This window comes from Cheilinus undulatus, linkage group 20, assembly GCF_018320785.1.
Source record: "Cheilinus undulatus linkage group 20, ASM1832078v1, whole genome shotgun sequence".
Lineage (NCBI taxonomy): Eukaryota > Metazoa > Chordata > Actinopteri > Labriformes > Labridae > Cheilinus > Cheilinus undulatus.
Genome location: NC_054884.1, coordinates 26677866 through 26697753, shown reverse-complemented (window position 1 = coordinate 26697753; position 19888 = coordinate 26677866). Strand labels below are relative to the sequence as shown.

Sequence of the window (19888 nt, the reverse complement as noted above, 5' to 3'; positions counted from 1 at the left end):
GCTTATATTGAAAAGTATCAAAAAACTGACTACATTTACTTCCACTTCAAGTTCCTACTGGGCTAGCAACCGGTGTTTTCTTTTCCAACTTCAAAAGTTGAAAATAGTACCAGTTATCCGTACACTTTTGGAGAGGTTCCATAGCCCCTTTTACATTGCCTGCTCAAGCTGGGACTTTTACACTTCGCTTTCAATGTTAATGTTGCAGAAGCACTATGTTGGAGTGAATTTGTTCTGCCTCTGAGCTGGCATCAGAAATAGTAACAGAGACAAAACAGCGTCAATGTAAACATCAGTGTGTCTGTATGTTAGCTTCACACTGTTTGCACGCCTTATCTCTCCTGCTTCTGCAACCCCATAATGTAATAAAATAACCCCGGCTATTACAATTCTTGCCCTTGTATGATTCAGTTTAGGTTGTCAAAAATGATCATACTCCAATACTATTCAATTCAAAATGTAAAAATATGCCATTATTTTCAAACAAACAAACAAACAAAAAAGAAGAATGAAAGCTACCAAAATGTCATCAACATATTTATGCAATTTAGACAGTGTGTAGGACTGCTTGTACTTGTTTTGAACATTTTCCAAGTTATTGGGTGTCCAGGACTTTACTTTGCTGTGGTATGCAAACAGATATTGATATTACGTGTCAAATGATTATAGGTTTATCAGCGCTGATATTAATATTAATTATTAGTAGTGCATGTGAGCGATAACCGATATCCATTTTTTATGACAACCAAAATGTACTTAATCTGGCAAAATTAAGTAAATCAAATAACTCTGTCAACATGAGAAACTGCACAGAGCAATACAGTCACAGTCTTGCACCAGGATACAGGAAGAGATGTCGTACACTCCCTGTGTCCGTGCCACCCAGATCTGAATGTTGACTGGCTGGTAGTTGTATGACATCAAGCCAGTCAGACGGTGTTGTACACAGGACATTAGGTGAAACTATAGAGCAGGGGTCATCAACTACATTTGAACATGGGCCAGCTTTGTCAGACAGGCACTTTGGGGGGCAAACTCTCAAAAAAAACTACAGACATTTTTTAAATAATTTAATTAACATATTTTTGTTTCAATATTTTAGTTTCTTTCAAATGTATATAATTTTTAGGCTCTAACTGTGAGATCAGTTCCTATATTGCAGCTGGCCACAAGGAGGTGATTGAGATATTTTAGTTGAATATTTCTATGGCTGTCATGTCGTCCATCACTGGGTTTGACACTAATAGTGATATGATAAAAACCCAAACAGGAAAACTGCACTACCAAAATGCCCGAAGCCGAAAGTTAACAAAGAAAACAGCAGTTTTTATCATGAATGGACTGATAAAAATGTGTTTAACATGCATCGTATTTCCTGATGAATCTGTTTAATTCTCAACTGTTTTTTGAGTTGTTTTAATATTTGTAGGAAGTTTATTTAACAAAATAAAGATACCCAAAATACAACAATAACACAACATTTTTTATTCCTGTGCACATTTTCTGAATTTGATCATGTTCTGGGTGCTGCATAGGAGGATAATGGGGAGCCAGTTGATGATCACTGCTGTAGAGAGTGAAAAAAGACCAGAGTGGAAGACACACCTTGCAGTGGGGCCAAAGTAGCACACCTTTGAATTAATTGATTTTGGCCAATTATTGGTCAAATAAAATGCTGATACCAATAATTGGCTAAATGCCAAATATCAGCATCAATAATAGGCCATGTTGATAATCGGTCCATCCCCTAATTGATACAATTTGATCTTAACTAGTATCAAAACTGGTATCATGTTAACCTTAGTTCAGTGTAAGTGTACAAAGAGTATTGAAGCTTTGTTACTGGACTGCAGCAGTCCAGTAACAAGTAAAATGATGCAATACTGCCTTGCTGCTAGGCTTAAAATCCTCCCCGACAGGCATATTTTCATGCAGGCTGTGTCAAGTAGAGCTGGCATGGTGAAATGTGGAATAACAAACTGAGCTAAGCTTATGTCAACCTGTGCTGACCAAAGGCTTTCTCAAGGGTCATATTTAGCATCCAGACATGAGAGGGGTATGAAGATATTCCAAAGAAAGCTAGTAAGATCAAAACAACAGTGCTATTTTAAAACTCCTGAGAGGAGGTTTCTGTTCTTATGGATTTTGGTGCCACCCGTGGATAAGGTGACACCCTCTCATCCCCCTGCTTCATCCTGCATTATTCTAATAGTCAAATAAATCACCAAAGATGTGAGGGTTAACAAAGTAAAACATTAATCTGTCATTAAAGATGTGAATGCTAACAGTTAATCACTTAGTTCTGCCATTAGACAACTGAAATAATTATTTATATTAACAATAAAACTTTATGAAAGTCACGGGGCCTGCCCTTGTGTAATCAGTTTGCTCTCTTTGCTCTCTCATTATCACAGTTATTTACAAATCTGCTGTGTACAAGTATTATTCAAGGTCCAACCAAGACAGTAACAACAATAAAACTGCATCAGGAAAAGTCCCCGTGATCCAAATCAAGGAAAAGGTTTAATCTATAAAGAACCACTTCTTCAAATCTGCAAAAAAAAAACCCAAAACTTTAGGTACTTTAGAATTTCACAATAAAAGCACCTGGGCCTGTTGACAAGTGGTTCAATAAGCTTGCTAAAGTACAGAGGCCCAGATGCTCTTGCTTTGAAAATGACATTTACGGAAACTGAAGTTAACAGAAGATAAAGGTTTCAGAAATTATATGTTAAAAATGAATTTTAAAAAATACAATTGCCACAATGAACAATCAACAGATTGACAGGTTTGTACCTCGCTCTGCATTTTCCTCACTGTTGAAAATGTAAACAAAAGCTGTTTCTGACACCTACCCCGCTGTAACTGTTATAGGCGTTGTAAGAATTTAGAAATAACTTCTCTTGTTTTTTGTGGTTATGTTTGCTTTTTTAAGTCATGCAGAGGCTTCCCTTTTATTATGAGTCTGTTTCATAACCAGATCAAAAATCCTTTGAGGAGCTTTAACCCCTTAAAGCCTGTTGTATCATATTTGATACATACTTTAATGATACCTCTATCTAATCAAAATGATCAATAAATTACTAAAAAAAAAATCTGAATACAATCTGATAAATGATAAAAATGCCAGTAATCAGTACGCTTTTTCCCCCTGTGCTACGCCCATACTTATATATGACACAAAGCAGAGCAGATGGAACATTTTGATGTTTCTATGTGTGACAAAGAGTCAGTCTGAGCTCTGTTATCATATCGTGTAACAGGAACAGTTTGTTTTAGACAGACGGAATGAGAAGAGATTTAGGCGGTGAGCTTGTGACACTTCTCTGTTTGTTTCAGTCAGGCCTAAAATCACTGTAAAGTTCATATCAGTGCACGTAAATCACAGCAGCATGGGATTAGGGTGGAGTGTGAGGCAGTATGTATATTTGATTCAGAACACTTAGACCCCCACACGAGCCGACCACAGGTTTCTAACAAACCTCCTCCTCTTTGAATAAACAGTTAGCTCTGCAGGGCTCTCTGCAGATAAACAAATGAGCCCTCGGACGAGCGGCATGAACAGCACTGCTCCTTAAAAATCCCACCTAGACAGTCAGAAAGCTCAAAAACTAACACTTAACAACAAAGTAGAGCGCAAACTGACAGAGGTAAGACTGCAGCTACAACGTCAAAATCAACTGGATATGGCACAGCTGAGGGAGCACAGAGGGGCTAACCGAGCTCAAAGCACCTCTGTGTGATCTCCAGCTCTGAAGAGAGTGGACTCTCATTGTACAGCGAGGCTCTGTTGAGAGGGAGAAGTGCCAGCTGAGTCACCGCTGCTCTCCTCTTTGTTGTGTCTGGATCTGAGTGGGCAGGTCAACCTTTTACTCCTAGAGCCCTTTGATTCAGTGGAGGAGATTCTCTTCTAACAAGCTCTTTGGGTGGACAATGACACATTGATGTGCTCGCTACTTTGTCTGCTGGTACGCTCAAACAAATTGAGACGCAACGCGTGAACCAGCTTGCTATGAGTGAAGTGTATGCTACGCTTAAGAAAAGTAACGAGAGCAAAAAGAAGCAAAATCTCTATAAATTCTCCATAAAAGGAACCCAAGTTTTAAATAGTACTGTGTTCCAGCTGCTCAAATCTATTTGAGTCCTCACCACATACCAAAAGCATCTTTTTTTGCCATAACTCTGAGAAGAAAAACAGCACAAAAGCCTCCACACTGAGAAAATCCACAAAATGTCTCATCTTACGTTTGGGATGAAGCACGATCTGAACTTCGAGATCCTTTTCTCTGCTGCTTGTTTTCCGCCATAGTTCCAAAGGAGTGTGAGAACTTGGCATCACATCCAAAAAAGAAATCTTCCTCTTTTAGATTCCCCTTCACCCACCCCCCCGGCCGGTGGGAAACACCCCTCTTGGGAGCTCGCAGTGCCTGCCTGCTTGGCACAAAACCTCCAAGAGTTTGAGCTGCAAGACTGTGAAAGAGTGCGTCCTCCTCGCTCCTCGTCCTATCTCCTGTCTGATGTCTGAGAGCAGATTCATGCAGGAGAGTCAAGTCTCTACGGAGTGGACCGGGGAAGTACTGGTACATCTGGCAGCCAGATGGTTTAAGTTCACTTCGCTTTCACAGGGACTGGCTTTACACAAAGACGACACAGTTGACTCTTACTGTACAGTTGGAAGTACAAAGGGACACACTGGAAATATTACTCTGCAAATCAAATGACAAGAAATTATTTGACTCATTTATCAATAAAAAATCAGAAATATGCTGGTTATAAATTCCTAGTCTCTTGAACTTTGTAGTTCATTTTGCAATATATTTGCCACTACTGACATTTACATATAGTTCAGTCCTAACTATATACAACAAACTTTCAAGTTTAAGGAATAAGGATTAATAAGGAAAGGATTTCAGCTGGCGTAAGTCTGTTGGTCCAGCCTAAAATTCTGCCAACTGTATAAGTGCATATGGATATCTACTACCAATATATAGAGAATTAATTATATTCAAATTTAATTTCACAATAATCATGACCTAAAATATTATATATCAGTATTGTCACGATATATAGATATTATTGATGAAATCTAAAAAAGTAGAGATTTATCATTTTCAATCAATGCACTAAGTTTGATATTTAAAAGCCCTAAAAATCACATTAACAAAACGTGGACCATTCATATTTGGTTTGTAAAACAAACTTATCAAGAGTTTGATACTTGGCAACTGCTTTGATACCATGTGCCTTAAACCAGGGATTCTCAACCTTTTCAGCCTGCGACCCCCAAAATAAAGGCGCCAGAGACCCGGGACCCCTACTGTACCTGAAGGTGGCTGAACACAGCCATGCACATTCAAGAATAGTCATGTGCAGACAAGGCCGTCCATTATGGGGGAAAATGGGAGAGCTTTCTGGGGACCCAGCCAAACTGGGGGCCAGCAAAATCATGGTCCATTGTAAAGTTAAGCTGTGGTATTTCATATTTAACCTGAATAATAGCCACTCTTATCAAAGAAACAATATCATTTTAAATCATTTCTATAGTAAACAGCCCTCTTAAAAATATAAAACCTTTAGTTAAAAATATACATATATATACATATAGCTTAAATGGGTTAATAATGGCAAAAATGGTGGGAAAGGTGGTGAAAATGGATTTTAAAAGTAGCAGAAATGGGTTAGAAGTGCCAAAAATTAGATAAAAGTGGCAAAAAAAGGCAAAAATTGGTTAAAGTGGCAAAAAAGGGCATATTAGGTGGTAAAACAGGATTAAAAAGTGGCAAAAAGGGTTAGCTGAGGCAGACATAGGCAAAAATGGGTTAACATGGCAAAAATGGGCATATCAAATTTGAAATGTGGCGTAAAAAGTGGTGAAGAAGGGTCAATAATGGAAATAAGGGGTCAACAGAGCCGACAATAGTGACAAGATTTGATTTAGAAGTGGCAAATAAAGAAAAAAAGGGGTGGAAAGGGTTTAAAATTGACAAAAAATGGGTTTTAAGTGGCAAAAATGTGTTAAAATTGGCAAAATTGGTGGGAAAAAGTGATGGAAACAGTTTGAAATTTGGAAAAAATGGTGTAAAGTGGCAACAGTGCACTTTAGAAATATTCTTAGTATTTAAGGCATTTGGAGACCCCCTCTAAGTGTCTCACGACCCCCAATGGGGTCCCAACCCCAAAGTTGAACCCCTGCCTTAAACGACATGTTATCCATTACTTTCATGTTTAATAGGAAAGAAAAGGACTAAATTTACCAAATAAACAGATATACAAGTCATATTGACAATCCAATGCTCTTTATAAATCTGAAATCTAGTCTCGCACCCATTCCATGCTTGGGCCCTATCAAGCAAAGAAGATTTTGGGAAGTTATACAGCAGAATGAAGCTGTAAACACAAAGGTTTGATTCTTGTGAGGACACTTTTGACCATGCAGTGGCCAAGAGTGTCTTGACATCACATTTTAGTCTCAACTTCAGACGGCATGACATAGGGGAAAAACAGCAAAAGCATCTCTTTGAAAACAACGTCAAATTTGAAGAGATGTAGCAGTATCACAGTATCCTAGTGATAGAAGAGTGTCTTTGCCGAATGGTAAGTCTTAAGGGCAAAAAGTTTCGTTTTTTAGCAGAGCAGAGCAAAGGGAAGTGGGAACTGCTACCATCGGCCTTTCCCTACTCATCATCCTTTGTTACTGGCTTGATTTTTGGGCTTTTTGCCTTTATTTGCATGTAACAGCTGAAGAGAGACAGGACATATTGGGGAAAGAAATGTATGAAACAGTACCAATACCAGGAATCAATCCCACAACCAGTGTGTTGAGGACTACAACCTCTGTATATGGGCGCCTGCTCTACTAACTGAGGTAAATCTACGCTGTACCATGATTTGAAGCAATTAGCAACACCATTCTTGGATTCTCCCTGCAGGTTAATGCCCCAGTGTCTGTGCTCAACTTACTAACTCAGGGTCTGGTCAGTATGCACAGCTGACATACAAATCTAGCTCCCTTTTACAGATCAAAATACTACCAAACTGCTCCGCTCTACCAGACAGTCTGTTTACTGTGCTGCTTTACATCTGGGTAGCAGAGTATTATGTAAGTTTGGCATTATAGATAGTTGTGCTGTCTAATTCTGGTCAATATGAGCAGGGCTGACTTGATCAGGCTGTCAACATTTAGAAGAAAAATGCACAGTTTCAGCCTTAGTTTCAAGTCTTCTGTACACTCCTATAAGAAGTTAAGATTTAATGTGCAAGGCAAATATATAAGATGCCTTTTGTCTATTTTTAACCATTGTTTGGACTTGAAACAGAGCTTACAGTCTGTACATTCCTCACAGTGAAGGGCATCAACATAGCAAACCCTTTTTCAATCGCTGTCGCTTTAAGGACATTTAATCAGTAGGTTTCCTTCACCCACCACCACAGTCATGCATGATAATGTCCATGTTCCAATGTGGCTGCGTCGACGGCTATAAAACACTCTGACAGCAGGCTCTCTCCTCGTCCACACAAGAACTTCAAATCCCATGTGCTGTTGTTATTTGCAAAACGTCTACTTCCTGAAACAGGCTGCAGTTTTACAGGCTTTCCAAGGAAATGTAACAGAATGACTGCTGCAGCTCAGAGAGTAGCATGCAAAATGCTTCACTGCAAACCTCCTGTCTAACCCTACAGGCTGCTGCCTCTGCTGTAAGATCACACTCTTAGATACAGAGCATTGTTGTTGCTGACATGTCAGACACTGATTTCATGGGCAGGCCTAGTGCAGAACGGGCGGAGGCCTAAGTAGAAATAGCCCTCAGTCATAAACATCCTCCTGGAGATCCAATCAAAGCAGCTCATCAGAGAGGCTGTTTACCCCGCATGTGGACTGGAGAAACATCACACTGCTCGAGAAGTCAATAAAGCAATGACACAAACTGGTATTTACTCTAATGATGTGTGACAACGATAAAAAAGTCAAAAAGTAGTCTCTCATTTTGAAATTTCCCCACTGCATGGCAAGAACACGACCTTGGAATCTGCAATCCTCTCTGAGCCAACCAGTGTTGTTGCTCCATTCAGGGCTGCCCTATTTAAATTCAGCCGGTGTCTCAACTTTGCTGTAGCAACGTCTTCAGACAAAAGGGCCTGAGTGTAGACAGGAAGGAGCGTGCAGCTGCAGGATGCATCTGTTAGGTGGCCGCTGAGGAAGGATGCAGAGCGCTCTTCATTCAAGAGAGATGCAGGGGTTCAAGAGGAGAGATGGGGTCATTCTTTTAATGGTGAAGAAATATTTCAACACAACATCAAGATGGATATGAGAGCAGCAAAGTCACGGCAAAAAAAAACCACACAAGAATTAAAATGCAACTAGCTCACTTGGCAACGTCATTCATCTTATTCAAGAGCCCTGGGTATTTCTGGTCTCCATGGCGGCCACTCATTCAGTCTGCTAATGCTGAGTATAAAAGCCCACTGGCTGCACAAAAGCACATAAAAAATGACAGAGGTGTATGAATAAAGCGGGCAGATTCATGCTCAATTGACCAGTGTGTATTTAAGTCTCAAAGCTCCAAATAAGGATGGGATCATTAATTTCTACCCTTGTTGATATTCCTTAATATAGAGATTCTTTATTGATTCCACTGTTGGTATTTCTTGATTATTTGGAAACAGAGACACAGAACATAAATATCAATTTTTATTTTTCTATGAAAACAAAAAAAAATCTTCAAAAAACAAAGATTTACTTATTCAAGTTTCTCGCCTAAACCTGCATCTTCCTTTTCTTGGCATAATGACTTTTTATTTACACTCATCTTTCACTATATGGACAAAAGTATTTGGTCACACCTCTTAACTATTGAATTCAGGTGTTTCAAGTGGACCTGTTGCCACAGATGTATAAAATAAAGCACCTAGCCATGTAGTCGCAATGTAAACATTTGTGATACAAAATGTGTCGCCCTTAAGAGCTCAGTGATATTCCTTAGTCAACTGTGATATTAGAAAGTGGAAGCATTTTGGAACAACAGCAATGAAGCAGAAGACCTACAGTCAACTACTGTTAAGGCGCATTGTGCAAAAAGTCGGTAATATTGCTGATCCCATGGCTGAAAAGTCCCAGACTTCTACTGGCATTAATGTAAGAACAAAAACTATGCCGCGGGAGCTTCACGAATGGGTTTCAATGGACTTTCTGCTGCATGCAAGACTCACATCAGCAAGTCCAATGCCACGCTTTGGATGGAAATGTATTCTGTGGGGTGACAAATCACGTTTCTCTATTTGGAAGTCACATGGGCAAGTCTGGGTTTGGTAGATGCCAGGAGAACATTACCTGCAAGACTGCACTGTGCAAACAGTGAAGTTTGGTAGAGGAGGGATCATGGTCTGGGGCTGTTTTTCAGGGTTTAGGCCAGGCCTTAACCTTGCAAAGCAGACGGATAAGCCCGTTTCCGTGTTTCTCACTGGCGAATCCATCTTGCAAAGCTCCTGTCTGAACCATTTTGTCAGAACTTGACGACATTTCTTTGTTAAAAGAAGAACAAAGAACAGCATTGTATTCTTTTCAAAAACAACAAAAGTCGTGTACTGATATGTCTACAGTTGCCATGGTTCACATCATGCAGTTCTCTATGGAGTTTACTCCTTGGTAGTGGCTACGTCACATGTTCTGTCACTCTGATTTGCCCGTAAAGATGTGACAGACAGCACATTCATCCAATCACCCTCCGAGTTTTTTTTCAAAGGCTCTGCTCTTTCCCAAACACTGTCTATGTGAGGTTTACCAGATGAATATGTGAAACAAATCCATCTGACGTGTCAGGTTAGCCAGGCCCCCAGTCTCCAGTAAAAGCCAATCTTAATGCTTCAGCAAAGCAAGACATTTTTGACAATGCTTTGCTTCCAACCATGTGGCAATAGTTTGGGGAAGGCCCTTTTCTATTCCAACATGACTGCACCACAGTGCACAAAACAAGGACTATAAAGACATGGTTTGATGAGAAAGAACTTGACTGACCTGCACAGAACCCTAACTTTAAGCCCACTGGGCACCTTAGGGATGAACTGGAACAGAGATTGTGAGAGAGGCCTTCTCGTCTATCATCAGTGCCTGACCTTATAAACGCTCTACAGAACGAATGGGCACAAATCCCCACAAAACACCCCAAAATCTTGTGGAAAGCCTTTAAAGAAGAGTGGAGGCCGTTATAGCTGCATAAGGGGGACCAACTCCATATTTAAGTACATGAATTTGAATACAATGTCATTGCAGTCCCTGTTGGTGTGATGGTCAGGCAGCCAAATACTTTTGTCACCATATTGTATAGTTACCTTTAAAACATCCCAACACTACCTTCATCCACCTTGCAGAATAAAGCAGAATGGGGTCCTTGGGGAGCCAGGTGTCAAGCCCCATCCCTACTAAAAAAATGCAAAAGATCATCAGCATAGAGATCGATAATTCCTTTAATGCCTAAAACAACTGTCACAGGTAGAAGAGCGTTGTAGTTAGTGATGTTCCTAAGTGAATAAGGTCCCATCTGATTAAATGCTATTTATAACTGTGTTAAGTGGGCTAGTCCAAAGATAAGAAAACACTCAGGAAACAGCCAAAACTGGGCACAAGTTGTTAAAGACTGGTCATAGTGACAGATGGTAAATGGTGTGAAGTTGGTTTACGAAACATAGCTAATGTTAGCAGTGCTAGCATCACCAACCTTCACTGTGTATAATTTTATCCTAACTGTTGTTTATAATGTAAATGAAGAAATCCTTCTCTTCCCTCAAACACAGAGTGACAGTAACTTAATAAGAAAGTAACATTAAAGTTAAATGGTTAAAGTGAACCTGTTTCCTAAACTTTTCTTTACTCTCACAGTCTGTAACAGTGCATGCAGTTTGATGCTACATTGTTTTACTCCTGACTGTAAGAGTTCTCTCCTCGTCTCTCTCCATACATTGCTGTCTATCCGATTACCTCAAATCACGTGATATCACGTTAATGCAGACACGTATGGGCTTGTTAAGCAACCAAAGGTACTACAGTATTTACAGGAGGAATTATTAAACTAATAGATACTGTAACATCATTTAGACTACGGGACTTTGTAAGATCTCGAGTTTGAAGCCCTCAAGAGGTGAGCAGGTCTTCAAGTCATGACTTCAGCGGTGTGTCTTGCGCACAGACATACCTCTCTCTCTCTCTGTGACTCTCTGGTGTGGTGAGGTAAAAATAACTCGTGGCACGGATGAGTTTTCTTGTAGGTGCAACATTATCTCGCACAGTACTGCCTCATTTTGTGCTACACGATGTTTGCTGGTGTTTCGTGCAGCTGCTCTGACATGCTCTGTATTGTCTAGGAGAGGGGGGGTGTTTGTGAAGTGAGGCACAAATTGTCCTATGCTTTAGTGATCCCCGGGACATATTCCCCAGATATACGTTCCTATTTCTAAAAAACACAGCATTTCAGTCAAATTCACTCAATTTTTGCATTTAATAAATTCAGATTTTATTGGCCAATTCCGCGATTCCATCTGCGTTTCCTTTAACGTGGAAACCATAGGGCCCTAGATAAGTCAGTATTTTTTTAAGGTGGGTCGTATGAGGTACTTTGCAATAGTAGTGGCACTAGCCTCCAGCGATTTCAGTGTGTGCTGCCTCTTTAAGGGGCCCACCCAAGTTACAATGCAACTTGGGTGACGTGCTCGTCCACCTGCAGGACTGTTTTGCCCACAAGAAGCACCAAAATTTACACAGACCTTACAAGAAATCATAGAAAATCATATGCAGAATGTAAAAGATACCTCAACTTTGCTCAAAATATCAATACAATAACCTCAATAGAAGCTTAATTAGATGTTTCGTAATCTAAACCAAATTCACAATGTCCCACAGCCGCACATTCATCACAGGAAACGAGACCCCCAAACCATTCAACACAAACCACATGTGCGCACACACCCTGAAGCAGAGGAAGTCTGAGCATACCTTGACAGGAAATGCTCAGTTGTACTCTCTGCAGCTTCCTCCCTGCAGCTGTACACATGTTTCACCAGTGGGGGTAAAGGGTTACTTTGAGGAGTGATTCCACAGGACATCGCCAGTTCCCGAGCTGAATATCGGTGCCGCGCGGAAATGAGCTCAGCGCTTCCTCTGCAGAAAAAATCCTTTTGTTTTCAATGAAGCGTTGGAAAAAAAGTCATTATTTGACTGAGATGATGCAGGGATCTGAAAAATAAATTGACCCCAAAAAACAGTATTGATGCATGGTTTGAAGATGCATTTGCCATAGCTGATCAAATTAGGGTTGACACAATTATGGAATTTTTGAACTTCAATGCAACACTAGTATAAATCAAATGATATTAAAAACTCTGTAGTTAACATGGCAACCAAACGTAAGTCCTAGGCACCCAATTTTGGGTAATTTATTGTTTTCAACTCTTAGAAATTGCAGACAACTCCTGCTTACAGAAGATTGCCTGCAAGTTTAGCGCTCCTTTCTTGTGAAATAGATGGCTTTTCAAGCTTCAATGCTTTCAATACTAAAAACCATTTAAATCATGGAGATTTAATCATTTAAACAAGCAGGATTGAAAAGTATCTAACATTTGGACAACCTTGAAATGAACTAGCGCCAATTGCTTTTGTACTGCGAGATAGACAGCCTCTGTGAAGCACTCTTCCCCACAGAATGCAGCCAAACCTACTGGGATTTCTAGAAGCAAACTGTGCTTCTGCAGTGAATACAACATAAATCACATGAATAACCTTTACCCTCCAACATTCTTGCTTTCCTTACAGCTTCAAGCGGGCTAAAAAGAGAGCGTGCACTTCTATTTTTAAAAGAAACCTCTGCCTGTAATTTATTTCAATTTTTGGACTGCTATTTTATCCTCCAGTGATTTGAAGGCTGCAGAAATGTGGCTTTTCTGTCTGACCACAGAATTCTGCTGTGCCATCTGACAGCAGATCCTCTCTGCAGACAGATCTCATTGCATGTTTCGCTCCACTTGCCACTTACTAAAGCTGCAACTTGTTCCTGTGTGCAAACACATCCTGACTTGACGGATGCGTTTGCTAAGTTGGCGTAGGAAGCTTGAGCCCAGTCAAACAAGGTGCTGGTCCCCTTGTGAAAAGGAATGAGAGCTGATAAACACTTGACAGGGGTGACTAAAGGCATCACATGCCAAGAAGAATGTAATCCGTGAAGCTATGTGGATATTAAACATGACTGGGAAAGAAAGCACAGAGGAATATGTGTAAAAAGAAGTTTGGTATTTACTGCTTGTAAAGGTTGCAGAGCTCAATTTGAAATCTCAGATAAAAATCACACCTGGAATTTAAAGTGGTGTTTAGACAGCGCACGCTTCCTCTTTGAGGCTTCAGAGACAAGCTGGTGTCAGCGGCCACAAGCCTGCAGCAGTGATCAAATGTCATAACAGAGAAGTGTCAAAACTATACCTGACATCCAGCTGATCAGTCCTCCATCCGAGAGGTGCTTCAGCCTCTGAGGAAACACAGTAACAAATTCTCCGTGGGTTTTAAAGATCCAAAAATGACAGCCCCCCTGCAAGCAGCAGCACCGGTCTCAGTCGCACATCCTCTCCCTCTGATCAGTGCGTCAATCCCTCTCCTTGGTCGCACTACAGCAGGCGGCGGTCTCGCTTCATTAAGGCGTCCACACAAAGCAAGTCAATGAGGGTGTCCTTCAGTGATCTCAGACAGGCTCCCAGCAGGAGGAGGAGGAGGAGTGGGTAGCGCAGCTCTCTCTGTTGCTACTTTTTTTTGCATGCATGCCCGGTGGATGAGGTGCAATACTGCTAACTCATGCCAGGATTTCTGTTTGTGCGCAACTGTGTGAGGATGTGTAAAGAGGATGTGGAGGCGGACCCTGAGAGGCTTACTCATCACCCAGTTCAATCACTACCGGAGCCTCCTGGCAGCACAGAGCCTCCTACACACCACTGACCTTTAAACAACACCCCGGCACAAAAATTAAACCTGCACTTTTTAAAACTGAGCCACAGATGTGTGAAGTAACATAACCCTGCCAGGAGGGAGGCAGACAGTCAGTGACAACAAATGACTTCACGTAAGCCTAATTCACAATGATGCTCTAATTACTCCATTCATTAGCGGTTAACACGTGCCATGTTTAAGGCAAACAGGCTTACAGCTGGGCAAATACTTAGATTTAAGCTCAGCTACAGAGGGATGTATGCTTTTACTCTTGCAGTCGTAACTCTGAGGTCAGAGGGCCCATCATGCACTGCATGTCCTGTTACAGCCTGTGGGTGCTATACAGCAAGACAAAGTCGAATAGTGTCCAATCATAATAGATCCATACAGACTCTTCAGTGCTTTCCTTAGGCAGTATGGATGGCCACCACACCCTTCCTCGTTCTGTATGTTTAATTTTGTGTTTCTGCTCTTTTGACACATTTAATCAGCAGTATGTTGTATCAAGATGCTAGGATGCTTCTGAACTGTTTCACTTGGTATTCACACCCAATATTTGAAACGCAACAAGTCTGTTGTAGAGCATTACAAGGGAGAGGTGCAGTAGTGTGACCTGGGCAGTCACAACAACATTGCAGGCAGATAAATACCCCCCTCATCAGCTGTGCACCTAAGCAGCATGCACCACTTTACAATAACTTAAAGGCTGTAGTGGCCAAATTTGTCCGTGGAAAAATACTGTTTTCAGCAGATATTTCAGATTAAACAAGGCTGAGCCAGCAAAGAATTTGTGTGTTAAATGTAGTGCAAATTTGTGGTGCCCCGCTACAATGGCGAGACAACAAACATGCATGCACCATCTTTATTAGAAGAAAGTGATGCAGGACTCATTCAGTCTAATGTTACACAGTATCATGATGATAAAGATACAGAAAAGAAACATAAATTCAAGGCAAAAAAAAAGTAAAACGTAAAGCATTTGCACATCAGTGAATTTGAAAAGACAAATTTACTGCCCTGTAACTTAAAGTCCCTGTAATGGGATTTTCAAAAAATCTGTATTTTATGTTTGTTATATGATAAATTACTGTGTTATTAACCACCAGGCCAAATATCTGTCATAAAAAAATTGTTACGTTTGAAAAATTAAGCTTCAGAATCATGTAAAATTAGAAGATCTACTCCTGGTGTGGGCGCGTCACTTGAACGAGCGAAAGCCACGCCCACTCACAAAAAAGACATTTCGCTCTCAAACTTTAAAATTTTACAACCTACTATCTATGTCAGCCACAAGGGAAACAATCAGATTTGTTCAAATTTGATGTACAGTTTAGAGCTAAAAAGTCTCACATTCAATTTCTCATCCTTTATTTAACACCTCAGGAATTCCTCACTTCTCATTTTTTGAGGTTATGTGAAGTTATGTTTTCCTTTCATTCATGAAATGTCTGAGTTGTTAAGTTGCTGCTGAAAAACCCTCCATTTCATGATGTTGCTCTTCAAAATAGAAGTCTTCATTGATGATTTGCATTGACCTTTCACTGAACAAAAGACAGCATTTAGCTGGCTGTAAATTTTCAAAGAAAGCAGTGGCATCAGCTAACAACAGACTATTTAGATAAACTGCCAGTGATTTTATACCGTAATTTCAAAAGCCAAATTTCAGTCACACATCCTAGTGTTTTAAGGTTACAGAAATCTTATTCCAATATATCTAGTGTGTTTACACACAAATTTTGGATTTTACTTTACAGGGGCTTTAAGAAATAATAATTTTAAATAAGTTACATCAGAATGATATCTGTATTGGCTCATATTGGCTTAAAAAGCTGATTATTGTATCAGTAGACATGAACATCTCTGCAGTTCTTTACAACCAATATACTAGCTGCTTACACTCACTGTAAACAGGCCTATTAGTCGTTTTTTGTTGTATTTTAGGCTCAACCTATTTCAGTCTTTTCCTTTGTTCACCCTCATTCCTTAAACTTTAAAGAGTTTTTTTTTTTTTTTTTTTAAGAAGGGATGTTCTGATTGTGATAAATTAGGGCAGACACTGATTTTAAGAGAAAAATACAGCTGTACCAAAGCTTTTTTTTCCCCATCACTTCGATTCAAACCTTGGTTCAGTTTCTTTTCCAGTTTTGGGACTTACCAGCCAGTTGCTTAACTGACTGAACTAATGGGGAATTCATCACTTCTTTTGGTGTGTAAGTCCTAGTTTGTAAACATTTTTCTCACATTTGACCATCAAATCAGACCAGACTTTGTCCAATGGTTAACTTTTTCTGTCCTGTAAAGAAAGTCTTAAAGGGTTGCAGAGAACTGTCCAACAAAATACACGCAGTATTTTCAATTTTATGTACTTTTTAATGCTATCAATAGCATAAATGCCAGAAATTTTATTTAAACATTAAAGTATTGATAAGTTGGACAATCTTAATGCAGGCACAAAAGCTTAACAACATCTGGCGAGTCTGTGTGAGGGAGTATTTTCTCACAAAAATATGTCATCAACGGTCGATCACCAGATAGAAGTAGAAATTAAGCTTATTTGGAAAAGTAATAAGCATGTTTTTCAAGATATGGATGTCAAATCTACAGCTGCCACACCTGTTCCTTCCTTCCTGCAGCAGCGCGGGCCCCCAAGACTCTGAAGTTGTTGCAACACTCTGAAACACAAAACCCTGCCACAGCTCAGAAAAAAAGGAAAAAAAAAAAAAAGGCAAAGACATGAATGAATCAATCCAGTGAGTGACCAATCGTGACACGTGATCTCATTCTTTTGAAGGGATTTGTAAGATGAAGCCTGAACATCAAGAAACATGACATTGTAACTAGAAGGTTTAATTCCCATCATTTTTGGTTTGATGGCAGTAAAGCGGAACATGAATTGAGGCAAGAGGATGTTCAGTGACAGATTAAGGAAAACTTCCTCTTCTAAATGATCTGAATGGAAAAAGAAGCATGCAGCCAATATCACCTGTCCAAATGCTTCCCCCTGTCTGGTATCTGTCTGATATAAAAAACAGAGATCATTTGTTCAAAGCTTTGATATCTATAGGAAGGAGGGAGATGGATAAGGAGGATATTTAACCTCAGTTTAAGTTCAACCTTATATTCTTATATAAAACGCCATATATTCCTGCAGCGCTGCTGTCAAATCTTTTTTTTCCTTCTATAAAACATATCCAAAAATATATATAACCAACGCCAAATCTGGTGGTGTGATGAAAAGACAATTAGATTACAAAAAGGACATTATATGGGGTGTAGTAAATATTCAAATGAGTCTAATGTTGAAATATGACACCTTGTGGTGAAAATAATCCATTACACCCCAGAGTTTACACAACAGTTTTAGCTATATAAAGACATTATTCAAAAATTTTCAGTAACATATCTGTATATAAGGTAGGTTTAAAGGATATTTGAAAGGCTTGTATCACATCAACCATTAATCAAATTTTCTGAAGCATCTTGAGCTTCTGCAGGGGTTTATCTTGCCCAAAGAAATTCACACCTAGTTTTTCCCATGCTCAGATTATCACTTGTAAACAAGTACAAACTACCCCAAAATAATTCATAATAAAGCCCAGATCATCACACGTACATCAGCATCTTTTCAAGTGAACCCCTGTTTAGATTAACATCTCCTCTTAACAAGACAAACTCTGAATGAATGGCTCAACCCTTTAGGATTCACATGTCCCCTCATGCAGCATTTTCTTGCCCCCCCCCCCCCCCCCCCCCCTTGATTAATTGTGACATTCCAGTTTGATCTGCTGGTTTCTGTCTTCCCTCAGGACATGAGGTAAAGTGATATGAAGAGAAGAGTCTGAGCCCAGCTGCACGCTGCTAAATCAAACAAAGGCCAGGGCTGCGCTACATCAAAGGGGATCATGTGCTTAGTCTTACTGTCCTCTATAGACTTCTTTTGCTTTATGTAACAACATGCTTCAACACATGTTATGAATGCTGGTCTTAATCACTGCACTTGACTGATGTTGCAGGATGTGCTAATGACTCAAAGGCTCAAAGTTTTCCTTTCAATCTTAGCACTTTCTAAGCATGAAAAAGTGATAAAAAGACAAGTCTATGTTGGCGATTAGTTCCTATTCTACACTATAAACAATTGATGGAAAAAAAAGAGGAAACTCCTTAATTCTCTCTTTCTGGGGGTAACAGGGTGATGGGGAAAATGATCTGAAGTTTACTGCTAATATCTGAAACAGCAATATCAGACAATTAAAATGCTTGGACGTTTTTAATCAACATTTAAACATATGTTAACCCTTTATAAAGGACTTCTAGATTAAGTTTAAAGGTGCTTGCTGGTTATTTTGGATGCTGAAGTAGTCTGTTACCATGTTAGAAGCTTCCTGTGAGCCTCAGTGAACTCACTGCTGAACAGATCTTGTTACTGATGCACAAAGCAAAAAATTTTTATTATTTATGGCCTATTTGTATCCATCTAAAAGCATTGGAAACATTACATAACATCGGAAAAGATGAATAAAATTGTAAATTGGGTTTGGTTTGAACTGATATTTCCAGGGTATTTGGCTAAAAACGCATCTGAATCGGTTTTAACCGATAAAGCATAAAGTTCAAAAAAAGGCTAAGAAAACAAATTCATCACATGTCATTGTTTTGATGGGTGTATGATGTGATGCTGCTGTGCCAAGTAGAGTGTAGCTAAAGTTAACATCTTAACTTTGTTCCTCTTTTAAGATTGATATTGTGTTAATGTTGTTATCCATCACTTTGGTTTGGTAGTTATAAATGAGTAGAATCATTGAGACACACAAAAGGCTAAGCTTTACATTTTTATGTTTGGAAAAGTGCCAAAGTGGAACTCTGACAGAAAAGACAGGGCGTTACCAGTGGCTACAGTGGCTACAGTGGCCAGAGCCTCCCTTATAGTTTCAACAAAGAATTTGACTTAGATTTCAGGCCTGTGTTTTTGAGAAATGACACATCATTAGGTTGACTTGTAAATCATGCGCCAGTTGATTTGACATCCAAATGCAGCTGTTTAGCCAACTAGCCACACGCTTTTCAAGTTTTAACAAGTCAGCGGTTTTATTTTTAGACCGTATTGCCCAGCCCTTGCCTAAGCCTATACTTAAGTGTCTTAAAATGTAACAACAGGTACAAACAATGCAAATCACAAGCCCTGGGATTTGTCCGCTGGGTAGCATCGGGTCACTTCCAGCCTCTGAGTAATGTCAAAAGTCATATATTGTGAGAGATAATGGCTTCAGATCAAGAACAGAACCAATGTAGTGCTCGTGTCAGCATAGGCCAGCGCAGTGTCGCTACAGCGTTGTTTCATGGCAGCAATATAAACCAGGCTTCATACATGGACAAAATCAGCAAAGTCTTCTTTGTCCACAGGGGGCGCCAAAATCGACACAAACTGACAGTTCATCACAGGAGCTTTAATTGTTTCGGGTACTTTAATCATTTGCAGCAATATCTGAAAATTTTATGTTCATGATATACACCCTTAATCATAAACAAAGAAACTGCTAAGTCTTATTATAGACAATCAAAATAAGACTAGACTTTTAATTGCAGGTGTATGCGTTCACATAAAATTTCTCTGCAAAAGAATACCCACTTCTTTGCCAAGCAAGTCATCCTGTATTACTGCCTGAGCCTCTGACCAAATCACTGGCTCGATTCAGTGCACAACACAGTGCAGGCTTGGAGCGTGGGGGGTGCCAAGCACATGTATGCCCCATCACCCAGCACACAAACCCTTCACAATACGAAAATACCCTTCAGTGTTTCATGTGCTCAGTTAAAAATACGACAAATGCACAACTTAAACGGCCTTCTGAAGCTGTGAAGAGTCTATGCATCCCAAACGGTACAATGTCAAACTTATGCCGTGGCTCGTGCAACAGAAGCCGTAAACTTTAA

At 39.8% G+C, this 19888-nt stretch overlaps 1 protein-coding gene across 3 annotated transcripts in view; it reads right to left on the bottom strand.

Moving 5' to 3' along the window:
- The window catches only part of pald1a (phosphatase domain containing paladin 1a), a 107389-nt gene that overhangs the window by 87311 nt on the left and 190 nt on the right, over positions 1 to 19888 (bottom strand). Inside the window, exon 1 of one of the 3 annotated variants that reach the window (XM_041815648.1) lies at positions 13460 to 13826. The exons of 1 other annotated variant lie outside the window; for it this stretch is intronic. Coding sequence is in view for 1 of the 2 variants with exons in the window: in XM_041815647.1 (XP_041671581.1) it covers positions 4246 to 4307 (62 nt within the window). In the remaining variant the exon portion in view is untranslated. Of the gene's footprint in view, positions 1 to 4245; positions 4492 to 13459; positions 13827 to 19888 lie in introns of those variants that run through there. One more of the 3 variants, XM_041815647.1, reaches the window with a different exon arrangement.